Source organism: Carlito syrichta, unplaced genomic scaffold (assembly GCF_000164805.1).
Source record: "Carlito syrichta isolate Samal-C Ts95f unplaced genomic scaffold, Tarsius_syrichta-2.0.1 Scaffold305731, whole genome shotgun sequence".
In the NCBI taxonomy this organism is placed as follows: Eukaryota; Metazoa; Chordata; class Mammalia; order Primates; family Tarsiidae; genus Carlito; species Carlito syrichta.
Window position 1 is genome coordinate 462,631 of NW_007249827.1, and position 17,319 is coordinate 479,949.

The 17,319-nt window shown below is 41.4% G+C and overlaps 1 protein-coding gene across 1 annotated transcript in view; it reads left to right on the top strand.

Moving 5' to 3' along the window:
• Positions 1-17,319, top strand: part of DUSP16 (dual specificity phosphatase 16) — a 97,871-nt gene that overhangs the window by 41,500 nt on the left and 39,052 nt on the right. The window contains exons 2-3 of the mRNA XM_008062518.2: positions 10,003-10,595; positions 11,502-11,640. Coding sequence (XP_008060709.1) covers positions 10,368-10,595; positions 11,502-11,640 — 367 coding nt within the window. The 5' untranslated portion in view covers positions 10,003-10,367. The remainder of the gene's footprint in view (positions 1-10,002; positions 10,596-11,501; positions 11,641-17,319) is intronic.

Here is a 17,319-nt window from a genome sequence, read left to right on the forward strand (position 1 = left end):
CCAAGTTGCCCAGGCGGGTCTCGAACCCGCGGGCTCAGGCAGTCCACTCACCTCGGCCTCGTAAAGCATGGGATTACAGGCTGAGCCACCAAGCCCGGCTAATATACACAGTTTTATCTGCCAATTCAAAAAGTTCAATTTCCTGGAAATGCAGCATTTCCAGTAGATATATTCCAGCATTTCTAGTTCTGAAGAAAGTCTGAGCACCTGCCACATCTTTTATTGGTATTTGCCCAATTCAGCATTGTTCTGGCCAGTGTATTCACTGGCCTCAAGCCTTTGACAGAGAACTCTACAGTCTTCCAGGTATCCACAAGGCTCACTCTCACCTCACTCATGATTTTCACCTAAGCCATACCATCCAGATAAGACCTTCTCTGAATATTCTGTGTAAGTTTTTAACCCTCCCCACATGTCCCTAGTTTCTTCCCTGCTTTATTTTTTCTCCATAGTACTTATCACTCTGTCATAGAAAATGTGTTTGTTGTTGTTGATTATGTGTCCCCGTCACTAAATGAGAAACTCCAGGAGGGCAAGAATTTTTGCCTCGTTAATTTGTAACCAAGCAATACATTTATAATTTATTAATTAGGATGAACAGTTTTCACTGACGACTGCATTTTCACAGCAGTGCCTGGCCACATAGTAGGTGCCCAGGAAGTAATTGTTGGTTGACTGAATGAATTATAGTAGGGCCTGATGAGTTAAAGTGGGTCTGGCAGACGCTCAGGAAAACCAGATGCACAAGTTAATCCCCATCTGACCTCTGTTTGGCTTGTTCCTCAATCTCTTTTCTGCCTGCAGTTTACCTTTCTCAAAAATATCCTTTTAAAAAACATTTTCTCCTCAACTCTCAGACTGAACCAGCCCCTGGCCACATTTCTTTTTGCTTAGCCACTCCTTCCAGGGAGACTTCCATCCACTCTCCCTGAAGGCCACCTTCATACCTGGACTTCTCCCCTCGTGAGTAGGATTCTTTGCTTTCAGGCAGCATGGCAGGAGGAAGCATTAACTGCAGGGAGCTTTGTGTGTCTAGGAGGAGTGTACCTAGGGGTGCCTAGGACAGGGTATGGGACAGATAGAGGGAAAGAGGAAGGTCGGGAGGGGGAAGCTGGAGGAGAGCTCAGCTGGATCAGGGAAGGGGAAGCTGGTGAAATGTGATTAGAAACAGGAAGCAATACTGAGAAGATGGAGACTCCAGGAGAGCCAGTACTGAGAGTGCAGTGTGTCTTGCTCTGCAGAAGCTCAGTGAGAGCTTCCCCCAGATTTGGCTTCTGCCTGGACTGGCCTGTATCTATAGTTTGTCTTGGAAAGAGGCTGCTGTTCCATCCTTTATCTGTGGGTCCTTGAGATGTATGTAAGCAACGTGAACCTCTGGTTGGAGTGGGTGCTTTCAACAGGGCTGTGTGTGAGTGAGAGGTGGTTGGGTTTTACGATGCAAATAACTGCTCTCCGTGTCCAGTACTATCTAAACAGTTTTGCTTCAGTCTATCCTATAACTGCTACCACTTGTCAGAATATGTGTCCTCAACTTTGGGGTAAGGAAATTGGTCAAGACATTAATAGGCAACTAAAAAACACATTGGTTTTTTTGTTTTTAGTTGGATATAATTGCCAAGTGTCAGACCTCAGAATTCCTATCAAGTTTCTGTTTACCCACAGCATATGAGATAAAGTTGCTTTAATATATGTAGAATTGAGATAGTCAAAGCCTAAAGGGTTTCTGTTTGCTTCCAGACATCATAGCCCCATCATTTTCCCCCTTATGATTTGTTCAGTTTTTCCTGTTACGGAAAGTCCGTGTTTAAAGCTCTGCTGAAAGGCTGTTTGGTGTATCTTGTTGCCTGTTTCTTCAGTTTTATTGGAGGGAAAAAATTTAAGTCTGGCTTGTAGTTTAATAAAAGTAAACTTCTCACCTGATTATATCCTTTCCATAAACTCTCTGAGAATTTGAACTTGAGCTCTAGCCCAAGCAAATAAAGCTCAGTCCTTCTCCTCCCTGAACAACCCTTTTAAGTACCCCATAGCCATAGGATTCTTTTCCTTCCCCTGATAATTTCTCTTTGTAAAAGGAGTGTTTAACGTGGATGTGTGTCTCTCTGGGAATTGCAGCTGCCTCGTGGCACCCACTTTGCAGCCCATCAGGGGTGTTCACAGAGCCCCACCCTTAACCCATCTGCAGTAGGCCTTGGGAGTGGGCATTTTAGAGTCCCAGTGCCCGGTAGCAGATGAACTGTTGCCATTGGCAGAAAATCACCCACAGGTAGAAGGGGAAAATTGTGTTTGAGAAAGGTCTTCACCTTTGTTCTAAGTGGGATATATCCAGTGTCAGGTTGACTGACTTAGAAGCCAGGATCATGTTGGGGAAGTTGAAGAGAAAAATGTCCTATGTAGGAAGAAGAGGAAGCTGTTTAATAGAATCCTTTAAAAATAATCTTAATCTTAAAAAAAAACTTTTCTAGTTGAGCATTCACTTTGAAGACTACAAGTACTGAAGAAAATCAAAGCAAAACATCTTCCTTTTAACTCATTAGTCTAATGGTAAATATTGGTTTTTATATGATTAGACTTTATTTTGTTCTTTTTTTTTTTTTTTTGAGTCGGAATCTCACTCTGTCGCCCACACTGGAGTGCAGTGGCTGCTCCCGGCCACCACAGCCTCGACCTGCTGGGCTCCGGCGATCCATCCACCTCAGCCTTCCAAGTAGCCGGAATTACAGGCACACGCTACCACGCCCGGCTGATTTTTTGATTTATTGTAGAGATGAGGTCTCGCTGCCCAGGCGGGTCTCGAACCCGCGGGCTCAGGCAGTCCACTCACCTCAGCCTCCCAAAGGCATGGGATTACAGGCTGAGCCACCGAGCCTGGCCCCACTTGTTTTACCTTGTCATCAGAATCGACTTAGACTTACAGTTCTTAAACATAACCAATTTAGTAGCGTAGTATACTTCACTGATATACTATATTTGTGTAGAGTGGGATATAGAGTGAATTCAAGAAATAAAACTCCAGTGATTTCCATTATAAAGTCATAGCTACATTTCCATAGGTAACTGAATGGAATCTAAAACATACAAAAACACAGAAAATTTTTTAAAATTGTGTGTGTGTGTTTCTTTCTTTTTTTTTGAGTGGGGGGGTCTTACTCTCTTGGCCAGGCTGGAGTGCAGTGGCACGATCATGGCTCACTGCAACCTTGACCTCCTGGGCTCAGACAGTCCTTCTGCCTCAGCCTCCCAAGTTGCTGGGACTACAGGTGCACACCTCCACACCTGGCTAAGTTTTTAATTTTTTTTGTAGAGACGAGGTCTTGCTATGTTGCCTAGGCTGTTATGTTAATATTAAATGTTATAAAACATAAAACAAAAATCATTGACTGAAATACAAAATATACCAGAAATGACATTTCTTTAGATTTGTCTATTTTGTTCCATGATCTGAATAGTCATTTTGTTATTCTAAAATGTTGCCTCAGCCTATCTTTGTCCCTAGGTAAATAAAGTATTTTAAAACCTTTATTTTGCACATGGAAAACAGTGCAATTATTTGTTTAGTAGCCCTGGTTATGATTACTAGGTTTTGTATGATAAATACTGCCTCACAGACTTTAGCGTAACCTTTAAAAGATAATTTCCATAATTCCATGAGTGTACATGTCAGATTTTTACTTTCTTTTAGGCCAAGAGTTGTTATAGATTATACTTTCTAATCAGGATACCACAAAACACTTTGCTGACCTTTTGAGCACACAATTTATGAATTACTCATCAGCTTTTAAGTACCCTGGTAAACAGCTGATTGAATAGGTGTATTTCTAGGGAAACAGGGAAGTTACCTTTTAAGGTTCAGAATTTCTACATGTTTTATTTAGATTTCCAGAAGTGCATATATACATGAACAGATTTTTTCATTTTCTAATTAAATGTTGAGAAAAATCACATTGAAGTAAGTGAAAGAAAAGGCAAGATGCAAAACAGTATATATACCGTTTTGAACAAAGAAGGAGAAGGAAAAAAATATACATATATCTGTGCTTTATCTGTATTCATTTAAGAAAAAGTCTTTGGAACTGGGCATGGTGGCTCACACTGTAGTCCCAGTCCTTTGGGAGGATGAGCGATGGATGGATTGCTTGGACCCAGGAGTTCAAGATCAACCTGGGCAACTAAGTGAGACTTCATTTCTACAAAAGATTAGCTGGGTGTGGTGATGAGCGCCTATAGTCCTAGCTACTTGGGAAGCAGAGGTGAAAGGATAGCCTGAGCCCAGGAGGTCGAGGCTATGATGAGCCATGACCGTGTCCCTGCCCCCTGTCTGGGCAACAGAGCAATAACGCAAATCAAAAAAAAGAAAAAGAAAAGAGAGAAAAAAATCTTCAGAAGGAGCTGCTAACAGCCTTCTAGTTAGAGGGCATGACTGGGACTTATGCAGAAAGAGGAGACATATACGAGGAGGATTTGGAATAAATCTTTTTTTTTTCATTTAAATATCTTTGCTGGCGTTTCAATATAATAGCTATTTTGAACACCTTTATTGAGATGTAAGTGACATACAACCATATGTGTTCATAGTATGTATATATTTTAGACTCCAATTTTTTGAACCGTATGGATATATTATCTAGTAAAAATTGAACAAAATTAATCAAAACTTTAAAAATTGGCTAAGTAATATTGCTAAATGGACAGAAACTAGAAACATCTCCCCTGAAAACTAGAATAAGACAAGGCTGCCCACTCTTACCCCTCTTGGTCAACATTGTGTTGGAAGTCTTAGCTAGAGCAATTAGGCAAGAGAAAGAAATCAGGGGTATCCAAATAGGAAAACAGGAAGTCAAGTTATCCCTCTTTGCTGACAATATGATCCTATACCTCGAAAATCCAAAAGAATCTGTCAAAAACCTGCTTGTACTCATAAAGGACTTTGGCAAAGTCTCGGGGTACACAGTAAATGTACAAAAGACAGTTGCATTCTTATACACCAACAATGAGCAGGTGGAGAACCAAATAAAAAACATGATCCCATTCACAATAGCCACACAAAAAATGAAACACCTTGGCATCTTCCTAACCAGGGAAGTGAAAGACCTTTACAATGAGAACTACAAAACACTGCTCAAAGAAATCCAAGAAGATGCAAACAAATGGAAAAATATTCCATGTTCATGGATAGGAAGAATCAACATTGTTAAGATGTCCATCCTACCAAAGGCAATCTATAGATTCACCACAATACCCATTAAATTACCAACATCATTCTTCTCAGACCTGGAAATGATAATACAGAAATTCATATGGAAACATAAACGACCATAAATAACCAAAATAATCCTTAGCAAAAGAAACAAAGCAGGAGGTATCACACTTCCAGACTTCAAACTTTACTATAAAGGCTACAATAATCAAAATAGGCGGGTATTGGTACAAGAACAGGCGTACGGATCAGTATAGAGATTCCGGAAGCAAAATCTCAATTTCTCAACCAACTCATCTTTGACAAAGCCTCCACCAACAACCACAGGGGAGAGGAGAACCTATTCAGTAAATGGTGCTGGGATAATTGACTGATCACATGCAGAAGATTGAAACAGGACCCCTACCTATCACCTATACAAAAATCAACTCTAAATTGATCAAAGACCTAAACGTAAAAACTCAAACTATAAGAATCTTAGAAACCGGGCTCGGTGGCTCAGCCTGTAATCCCGTGCCTTTGGGAGGCTGAGGTGAGTGGATTACCTGAGCCCGTGGTTTCGAGACCCGCCTGGGCAGCGAGACCTCATCTCTACAATAAATCAAAAAATCAATTGGGCATGGTAGCGCATGCCTACCTGTAATTGCGGCTGCTTGGAAGGCTGAGGCGGAAGGATCGCTGGAGCCCAGCAGGGCGAGGCTGCGGTGGTCGGGAGCGACCACTGCACTCCAGTCTGTGCGACAGAGTGAGACTCCAACTCAAAAAAAAAAAAAAAAAAAAAGGAATCTTAGAAAATGCAGGAGACACTTTATGGAAATTGGAACTGGCAACCAATTCCTGATCAAAACCGCAAGTGCCCATGACACAAAAGATAAGATAGACAAGTGGGACCTCATCAAACTGAAAAGCTTCTGCAAAGCCAAAGAAACCAGCAAGAGAGCAGGGAGACAGCCCACAGAATGGGAAAAAATATTTGCCAACTGTTTATCTGGCAAAGGCCTAACATGTAGGATCTACAAGGACCTCAAACATGCTGAAAGGAAAAAAAACCAAATAGCCCCATTCAGAAGTGGGCAAAAGACATGAATAGACACTTCTCAAAAGATCTATGAGCAGTCAACAGACACGTGAAAAAGTGCTCAGCCTTAGTCATCATCAGAGAAATGCAAATCAAAACCACACTGTGATACCACCTAACCCCAGTAAGAACAGCCATCATCAATAAAACCAACAACAACAGACGCTGGCGAGGATGCGGAGAAAAAGGTACGTTTCCGCACTGCTGGTGGGAATGCAAACTAGTGCATCCTCTTTGGAAGACAGTGTGGCGATGAATGAAAGAACTAGAAACTGACCTTTCATATGGCCCAGCAATCCCCCTATTGGGGATATACCTGGAGGAACGCAAAGCATTCTACAAAAAAGATACCTGCACATGCGTATTTATTGCAGCACTGTTCACAATAGCAAAAACATGGAACCAACCATGCTGCCCATCAAAACTGGACTGGATAAAAAAACGTGGTTCATATGCACAATGGAGTACTTTGCAGCCATAAAGAAGGACAGACATATGGACTTTGCAGCAACTTGGATAGATTTAGAGTGTATCATACTCAGTGATCTATCACAGAAACAAAGAACAGAAGCGGACGTTGAACAATTATCATAACACTGTAAGAAAGGGACTGGCAGTAGTGGGAAACAGGGGACGGGGGTGGGATTGGCAGTTAAGGGAAACTGCCAGGTGAGGGGGGGCACACCTCATTAACAAGGGTACCTGCATAATGAACATTTGTATACCTGACTCTGAATTGTACCCCACATCTTTCAAATAAAAAAAATTAAAGGTTAAAAAATAAATAAAAATAAAAATTGGCTAAGTAAGTAGATAAATAGCGAAGCTGATCTGCCCTGGACTTTGTTCTATGCACTTGGGCCTCTGCGGTTCAGTTTAAGAATTTTTATTCCTTTTGACTTTTTGTAGAGATTTGGGGTACAATTAGCTTGGCGATGTTGCAAACAATAAAATATTCTATTGTCATCTTTGAAACCCTACCTGATGCAAAAGCTTTTGAAAACAAAACAATGAGTACAGAAACATCTTTAGAATTAGAGTTTTAGCCAAGATGAGGTTTTAACCAGAATTCTCTAGCTGTAATAAACGAGGTTAAGGCCATGGCTACCTCATTCTCCACGACCCCTTGGCAGGGCTTTGCCTCTCAAATAATCAACTGAGGGCTACAGACAATGAGACCTGGGCGTCAGGGTGTAACAGGAGGGCTCCAGCTGGCCTTGGTGCAGCACTGAGAGGGGGTAATTTAATCCTCACTTCACTCACCCCTTTGCTTCAATTACATCCTCATATTTGAGTCACTTTGACCAGACCTATTTTGGGTCAGGGAAAGGGTCTTTTTGTCTCTGTAACTACTGAGTGATCAGGATGGCCAAGCAAACTGGCAAGAGTGACTATCTTCTGCTCCGTAGAACAGTTTGCCACGGCCTGTCTTTGGGCATCTGAGATTTGGCTGACAGGCAGCAAAGAGAAGTCTTTCTAATTCAACTTTTGCATGTTTGTCGTCTTCTCCCTTCTTTTGTCCCTTGATCTGCTAACCCAGATAATTGCTTTGTCCCATCCGGATTTTATCATTGAGAGGAACCAATCAGACGCAGAGACCCAATGCCATTGTTGGAATCAACCTGCTCCTGTTCTCGGATTTCCACTTTCTGTGCCACCCCAGCACCCTCACGGACAGGTCATGTCATTCTTTCCCAGTACAGTTCCATTATGGGAACAGGCACTTGGGGAAAACGGGGTAATCCAGTAGTAGAAGCCCTGATTTTGGAGCCAAACAATCTAAGTACGGACCTTACATTGTCATGAACTGTGCCACTGAAGCAGGCAGCACTTGATTCAGTGCTGTAGCTTGACAGGCGCTTTGCAAAAATTTATTAGTGGATTGACTAGGACAAAGTCTCTGTTCCAGTTTCTTTAGTTGAAAATAGAGATGACTTTTGTACTTTGCTGCCTTTAAATACATTAATGTAATGAAGCATGTTTTTTGGAAAACAAGAAGTGGACATGCAATGTGTTAAATGGAGCTGATTTATAAAATGTGGGGTAACTGAGATGGCATCTCAGGTGCCTTCTAACTCCATGCATGTCAGTCTTTGTGAGAAAGGACACAGCTTTGTTGCAGCTGGACCACAGGAGGATGGAATTACATCTGTTTTTATCTGTGAGGGATGTCTCTTAGATTCCAGATGCAAGCCAGCTTTGTTCGCCTTTGGTATCATTAGAGCATGTTTCCTCCTTTCTCTATATACCGTGTAGTTGCCTTTTTACTTGCAGACTTTCAATAGATGAAGTAATTCTGTCTTCAGAACAAACTTTGAGGAGACAAGACCATGATAATATCTATATTCATATTTGATGAGGAAACTGGTTTAGAGAGGTTATATGGTTGGTCCAAAACTACATAACAGGCAAATGGCAAGGCTCCTCCTCTTTACACACTGCTCATTCTCACTTCTCACTGGGTGCCTTAGCTGCTAATTTGTAAGTATAAAATTAGGGTATGACTCAAAAATGTCTGAAAGCTCTTATCATCCTGATCTGAAATCAGTTAATCAAATATTTAATTAAAATCATTTCAAAACAAGGAGGATTTTACTTCCGTTAATAATGTACATTGAGCGTCATGTGTGCCAAGCACTGGGGGGAGGAATATAATACAGAGTCTTTGCCATCAGTGTATCCTCTAGAATTTGTATGCCAAAAGTAGACATCTAGTTTTACGTAGTAGAGGATTTTGTATAAGCAGAGATGGTGCGGGTGGGCAGGAATCTCAGAATGTTAAAGGTCAAGGTGAGGTCCAAGCAGTGAGCACAAAACTCCAACTAGTGTTAGTTAGAAAATGGTTGATTAAAGGAGCTTGGCAAGAACAGGGAAGCACTGGGTCCGTCTTTAAGGGTGCTGATGTCTGGGTTGCTCATTGCTGGTCCCAGGTTAAGGGGTGAGATTTTTAAGGCTGAGAGTCTGTGATTCTCTGAAGAAGGAAATTTGAGGAACTCAGGCCAGGGGTGATGGGCATGGGAAGGATGCAGGCCAGGGTCATAGCTGTGAGACTGCCTCAGGTGGAGCTGGGCACACCACAATCCCCAGGAACAGCTCAGCAGTTGCTGTGACAAGCGTATCAGCCATTTTAATCTTTCCTCTTCCCTAAAAGGTAGCCGAAATTTACAGAACCTTCTGTTGTCCTGCATCTTCACTCCTCCATTAGGGCAATTTAAAAGGGCTACTGTCTGTGCCCTGGTGCTTGTGTGTGCACACACACCCACTCATCACAGTCGTTCTCCAGCCATCAGAAAAAAATTTTTTATCCTGATAACATGAGATTACTAACTTGGCCCTAGGCTGCTGCAGTTCTTTGTGCTGTTTTCAATAAATAAGCAAATAAGATGGAAGAAAACCATTTGGAATAAGACTACTTGAAGCAGCTTTTTATAGCCCTTTTAATTTTATACTACAGGTCACTCAGTTCCGGGCCCCAGGTGATTGTGATTGATGGCTATGTCTTCTTTTGTTTTCTTTGAGTTTTTTACATTTTGAAGCAAAACTGAATGAGCACTAGCACATTTTTCCGAAGGCATACCTATTTTTCCTTTTTGTTTGTTCAAATGAATCAGTGCATCAAGTATGGAATTAGATTAATGGAGTAAATATTATGAATCATACACTCTCTAATCTGATGCTCTTTCTTCTTTTTTTTGACCTCTTGTTTTGTTTTCTGTCTTTCTCCGTGTAGGCTTTCAGTCCAGTGTAAAGCTGTTGGAGCGAGGGAGCAAAGGTAAAGAATGATGTAATGCTCTGGCCGCCCCAAAGCATCTTTTGTTGTGGGATGGTTATTCCAGTCATCTCTTTATGAATCAAATGTGAGGGACTGCTTTGTGGACGGAGTCCTTTGCAAGAGCACATCAACGGGAAAGAGAAAGAGACATTCACTTGGAGGGCTCTTGCTGAAAATGGGTTTAACTCTCCTTTTGCCAGTCACCACCAGCCTGACCTCATACATTTTTAGTACAATGGAGTTGCTGAGCCTTTGAGCACACCATCATTACATCATCGTGGCAAATTAAAGACGGAGGTGGAAAAAGAGGACTTATTGTTGTCATGGCCCATGAGATGATTGGAACTCAAATTGTTACTGAGAGGTTGGTGGCTCTGCTGGAAAGTGGAACGGAAAAAGTGCTGCTAATTGATAGCCGGCCATTTGTGGAATACAATACATCCCACATTTTGGAAGCCATTAATATCAACTGCTCCAAGCTTATGAAGCGAAGGTTGCAACAGGACAAAGTGTTAATTACAGAGCTCATCCAGCATTCAGCAAAACATAAGGTAAATGCTTTCATTTTTGCCTTTTTCAAACAAATGCACACACTGAATGGGGAATGATTTTAATTGAACCCTGCTTTTTAAGTGGAGAAAGTAATTTCAGGAAGTTTGGGTTGCTTTTTCCATTTTGGTACTTTGTGATACCTCAAAATAATTTACTAACCATATTATGACAATTCAAGGGTATACATTCTGTATACCCTTTCTTAAGTATACAGAAAGGGTAACTTGCCTTAATTTAGACAAGTGCTGTGTTTTCCTCTGGCTTGCTAACATTATTTAATCAATTTAAACATCATATTATCTTGAAATTTACTGAAAAGGAAGTCATTCTTTTCAAGTTCTTTGGGAAGAAAGTAAGAACTAATTGTTGGAAGTGCTTTTTACATGTGGTAACATTGGTCAAGACTTAAGGGGTATTAGCTTCAAGAAAAGTTATTCTTGGGATACCAAAATTTGTCTGTGTGGTAGAGAAAGCTATTTCTTTTTTTCGGGAATAAAAATGAGCTCATATTTTAATTTTAATAAGCAATTGTTATCTTTTGTTGTTATGTAGAAACCATTTAAAATGTTTCTTTAGATCAAGGGCTATGTTTATTTTACATATTATTTGGTTTATGAGCTTTATTCTTTTATAGTGTCAAGTATTTAAAACTAAGGAGTTCTGAGCCTATTTGCACAGAAGTAGCATCAATTTTGCCTTTTAGAAGTTGATTTTTATGAGCACTCAAACACTTTGTATGCTAAATTAATTCTGTAAATTTACTGAATCTCATTTTTATTCGAATTATTATTTCCTTGAAAACTGGAAGCAGTTATTTGCTTCAGTGCCAGAGTATGTGAGGTCCTACTTTTATGAGATGGTTTTTCTCACCTTCTTTCCTAACAAGCCTCATGTTGGCATTTCAGGTTGACATTGATTGCAGCCAGAAGGTTGTAGTTTACGATCAAAGCTCCCAGGATGTTGCCTCTCTATCCTCAGACTGCTTTCTCACTGTACTTCTGGGTAAACTGGAGAAGAGCTTCAACTCTGTTCACCTGCTTGCAGGTAAGGCTGGTGATAGAATCTAAAGGACTTGCAATGTGATTGGGCTGTATGAGTAAACAGTGTTTCACAATGAGCTCAAAGTACAGTAGATCACACTTTTGATGTGAAAAATGATTTATTGATAGCTTGTGATTGGTGTAACTGTTCTGTTTAACTTGAAGACAATCATTCTTCCACATTGGTCAATATATTTTAGACTTAGCTCAAGTGCCTCTTCACTTGGTGTTTATTAGCTAGAAGTGCCACGTAAACTCGTGTGCCCATGTGGCTAGCCCAAAACCAGTTGTTTCTGTCCGGGGATTTCTATTCACCTATTATTCAAGAACACCAAATGATCTACATCTCAGCTCTGCTGTTAGTTCCCTCCCCTGTGGCAAGAACCAGACTAGTATTATGGTGGCAAACGCTTACTAAACATTTATACTTAAAGTGGACTTCAGAGATAAGGTCACCTTTCTGGGCATTATCAACAATGAAATAGGGAGAAAATAGGTGCAGAATGCTTCCTCTAATAATTAGGGAGACTATTTTATTTTTTTATTTTTTTAATATTTATTTATCTATTTATTTATTGAGTTGGAGTCTCACTCTGTTGCCCAGACTGGAGTGCAGTGGCATGTTCCTGGCTACCGCAGCCTCGACCTGCTGGGCTCAGGTGATCCTTCCGCCTCAGCCTTCCAAGTAGCCGGAACTACAGGCACATGCTACCACACCTGGCTAATTTTTTGATTTATTGTAGAGACGAGGTCTCACCATGTTGCCCAGGCTGTTCTCGAACCTGTGGGCTCAGGCAATCCTCTCGCCTTGGCCTCCCAAAGTGCTGGGATTATAGACTTGAGCCACCGCACCCGGCCAAGGGGACTATTTTTAAAAACATTTTTACTTATGTGTTTTTATTTGTTTTTACAATTGAAAAAAATCTCAATTTACGAATACTAAACAAGTAGATGATTTTCTAAAGTACACAGGATCCTTGACAACATAGTGAGACTATGTCTCTATAAAAATAAGAAAATTAGCCAGGCATGGTGCCTAGCCTTCCAGGGACTCGGGAGGCCGAGATGGGAGAATTGCTTGAGTCCAGGAGGTAGAGACTGTAGTGAGCTGGGATCACACCACTGCAGTCCAGCCTGGGTGAGAGAATGAGACCCAGACTCAAAGAAAATAAAATAAAATAAAGTGCATGGGAAGGACCAAATATTTTACGAGAGGGGACCACCTCCTCCCCCCCAAAAAACCACGGAATTATTTTTTTGGAGGGTGGGCCCCTTGTAGGACAGGCTTCCCGTGCTAGGTAAATGTTCTAGGAACCCATTGACATCAGCGTACCAGCTAGCGTTGTTGTGAGAGGCTGCGTTCAGCTTCAGTACGTTTTTTTTTGGAGATTCTTTCAGCATGTTTGCCCATTACCTGATGGGTGATTTATGAGCACACCTGCCCACACCACGCTGAGTGTTCAGCGTTTTTTGACCAAAAGCATGATGACCCCTGCCCCCACCCGATCTCACCCTGAGCAACTTTGTTTCCCTGGATGAAAAAAGTCCTTAAAGGGAAATGTTTTACCAATGTGGAAGAAGTGAAACATGGCAGAAGCACTAGAAGGCTTTCTTTTAGGTCTGTACAAAGTCAGGATGTCAGAGTGTTCTGAAGTCCTGTCTGCTGAAAACTACTTTGAGCAGTGGGAAAAGTGTCTCGGTAGGTATATTACATCAAACAGAGAGTTCTTTGAAGGTGACTCAAGTTTAAGCACAAGAATAAATGCACAGTTTTTTATAAATAAATTCCAGGGCTTTTGGGGTCCCCTCTCATTTGTCTCTCCTGAAGAAGGGCAATGTGGGAGTTCCATCTAATCAAATTCCAAAGCAGGCTGTTCATCCTTTGCTTCTCCTGTTTTGCAAGTGAAAAGCCTTTCCTTTGCCCTGTACGGTTTGACAGTGCACAGTCACCTGAACATAATGCTGCAGTGTCAGCCAGCATTAGGCAAGAGTGCTTTTACAGATTTGACCTAAGAAAGACAAAATAGTGATATTCACACTTTTGGTATTTTGTTGCAAGGAGGGTCCAGGGAACGTGATGTTATTAGCAATTGTTAGAAGTATAAACATTTCAGTTTTAAGAGAGTGGGCTCAATGAATGGTTGGTGTGTTAACACTTTTTAACTCTTTGCAGCTTTAGATAAATATTTCCTTGTCTCCGTTTCTCTCTCATAAGTTTTTGCTTCAGTTCTCTCAGAACAAGGATAGTCTCTTTCAGATCATCTAGAAACACACTTTCCATTGATGCTGAAATTCTGTCTGATCTTTCTATTAGTGTCCTTAAGTGAAGCCAGCTTGTCTTATCTAGGATATAGTTTTCAGAATTGTATAACTGAGAGATATAATATTAGGTTCTATCTCTGTTGATAGGCACATTCTTTTACTGGGAATATAGGTGCGTTAAATAGAAAAATTACTATTAGTGTTCCATTAAGCTAATTTGGTGAGTTTAGGAGCTCATTTCATGTTTCATGCAGCCACTGTGTGAGGGACTTTATCTTGGAATCCTGTTAATGGGATCCGGGGTTTTCTTAAAGAGGCTTTATACCAAGATGTGCTTCACAACAGAGTGATTACTTCACCTGCTCGTTTGAGACATTTTCCCCTCTAGGGACTGGACAACTTGGCTAAGCAGACAGGACTTCAGAGGGATTAACTCACACTGAGTTTCAAGTACAGGCGCTTTAGCTACTTAGAAACCCTTTACCAAAGAGCATTCCTTTGTTACCTGGGAAGGTTTTCATCAAGCATGTGTAGCTTTGGGAGGGGCCATTGCTGAGCAATAAGGAAGCAAAAGGGTTTAGTCGAATCAGCTAGATCAATTCTAGGGACGTGTGGTGTGGCACGCTGAGTCAGAACACTCTGACATCCTGACTTTGTACAGACCTAAAAGAAAGTCCAGGAATCACTACTAAGTGTGTTGATAGCACTACATCCTCATTCACACCCCCAGAATCCTGTATTTCTTTTTGTTTAGGAAGTGGCTTCAGGGTCTGAATTGCCTTGTTTGGGAGTTTCTGAGCAGCTAGATTTCTCCGGATACCCCAAAGAGTGTTCTGGATGGTTAAAAGCCTGCCCAACTCTCCAAAAGCCTCTGGCCAATTGGGAATTCTCTTGGCTAGTGAATCGGTTCCTCAGGGCCAATGGAAAATTGAGGTAAATAGAAAAGAAGGCCGGGCTCGGTGGCTCATCCTGTAATCCCACGCCTTGGGAGGCTGAGGTGAGTGGATTGCCTGAGCCCGCGGGTTCGAGACCCGCCTGGGCAACTTGGTGAGACCTCATCTCTACAATAAATAAAAAAATGAGCCGGGCGTGGTAGCGCGTGCCTGTAGTTCCAGCTACTTGGAAGGCTGAGGCAGAAGGATTGCTGGAGCCAGCAGGTCGAGGCTGCGGTGGCCAGGAGCACTCTGGGTGACAGAGTGAGACTCCAACTTAAAAAAAAAAAAAATAGAAAAGAAGATTGGGGAACATATGGCCATCAGTTCTTGGCATCCTTTTCCTTGCCAAGGTCTAGCTGTTCAGAGGATGTGCCAGGGACATGGGACAGAAAGACATGTTGACAGAAGTTTCTTAAATATTTTGCTTGGAGAGAAATAACTGACCATGGAAACCATGCTAGTTTCTAGCAGGGGCTACTGTAAATTGCAATGTCACTGGAGACAGTTTTCACTATAAGCTGCCCCTATGTCTCTCAGTAGTTAGAGATTATTGTCAGTCTTATGTGGATGTAATAACAAAGTGGCTTCTTCGAATAATTTCTCCATCAGCTTAGAACTTTCAGCCACCCTGAGAAAGGAAGAAAGTATCAGATAAGTGAAATGGTCTTAGATATGGCAGTGAAGAATTGTGGAGCCGGGCTCGGTGGCTCAGCCTGTAATCCCAGCGCTTTGGGAGGTTGAAGTGAGTGGATTGCCTGAGTCCGCGGGTTCAAGACCCGCCTGGGCAACTTGGCGAGACCTCATTTCTACAATAAATCAAAAATGAGCCGGGCATGGTAGCGCGTGCCTGTAGTTCCAGCTACTTGGAAGGCTGAGGCAGAAGGATTGCCGGAGCCCAGCAGGTCAAAAAAAATGACTTAGTAACCTAAGATGGGCTTTTGGCTAAAAAAAAGTCTAGATTTCTAATGATTTGAAAAGAATCTAATTCTATTGAGAATATTTCAGAAAGGTTTCTGTAATTATTTTAAATGTGTCAAAAGAATTAAAATAGTAGAAAATTATGCTTTCTTTTTAATAAAGTCCTTTCCCTCTGATAAACTGTATTTTGGAGTTAGAATGGTAAGCCACAGATGTAGAGAAGACCACCTTACATGTAGAGAAGACCACCTTAGTGGAAGCGGTAGGTAATCTGGGTGCACACATGGCAGAAGGTGGAGCTCTCTACCTCATACAGGCCTATCCTTGCTGTTTACCCTGGAGAAGTAAAATCTAAGGTTGAAGGAAAGGGGAGAAACAGAGTTTAGCAGAATCCAAACTACCATTTTCAAGGGTTGGTAACACTTTTAATGTTACTGTGAAACCTTAGAAACTGACAGAAGAAAAAGGATCAGAAAAGAATGGAGGGAAGAAGCACTAGGTCCCAGTAGTGAGGAGTGCGACCTTAACAACAGAGTCTGTATCCACAGGAGCCTCCGGGGTCTTCTAGTCAACTTAATACCATGCCCACACCCCTTCTCTATGTGGGCTAACATCTGCATTGAGGCAACCCAGTTAAGCTGGAGAGAACAGTGCACTAGGGGTCAAAACTGTAGCCTGTGTTTTTTGTCTCTGCTGCTCATGGCTGAGTGACTTCGGATAAGTCACTTAACCCGAGTTATCTTGTTTTGTTTTGTTTTTTCAGCTCTTAAAAGTAGGTAATAACACTTGTCCTATTTTGAAGATTGTATTAGATAATGCATGTGAAATCTTTGTATCAGTAGTCTAAAAAAGAGTAGTCGTTGAAACTATTGTCATCATGAGTTAGAAAACAGAATAACCAGTTGCCAGCAATGACTTACTGAGCAACTTCTTTGGTCTCTTTAGCCTTCAGAAAACTGTTTAAAAAATAAACTTGTTTCTTGGCTTTTACTTCTTCACTATATATTACTTCATTCTACTCTCCTGTTATTAAGAGTGCCATATTGGAAATAAATATGGGAGAAAAAAAGAAAAACGGCTGAATCTGAGCTTTTAGTCTGTGTTAACATACAGAAAATAAATGAGTTAATATAGTAGAAATAAAGACCAACCTAAGACGAAAAATATTCTGTTCTGTTATCCTTCTCTTTCCCCACTGTTACAGCCTGAGCAAAAGCAAAAGGGGTCCCCAACAGTTTATTAATTTTACAGTACTCTCTTCTATCCTGCGACGAGGCATAGGATAAACCTACAGGGTGGGGAAGACAATCTTGAAGGAGTCACAAACTTCAGACCTTTTATTTACAAACGAGGAATATAACAGTGTTGAGTGACTCTTCCAAGCTCTCACTGTGTCCCCGCTGCTCACATCCACAAGCAATTCCAGAATCTTCTGGAATTTCACTAGGAGGCTGGATTGGGACTCAAGGGTGCCCATTTCAGATCAGACTTATTCTGAAAGGCCCTTTTGGTGGTAGCTCTTTCTCAGCCTCTTTGTGGATTTCAGAGTCATATTCTTACTTCATACT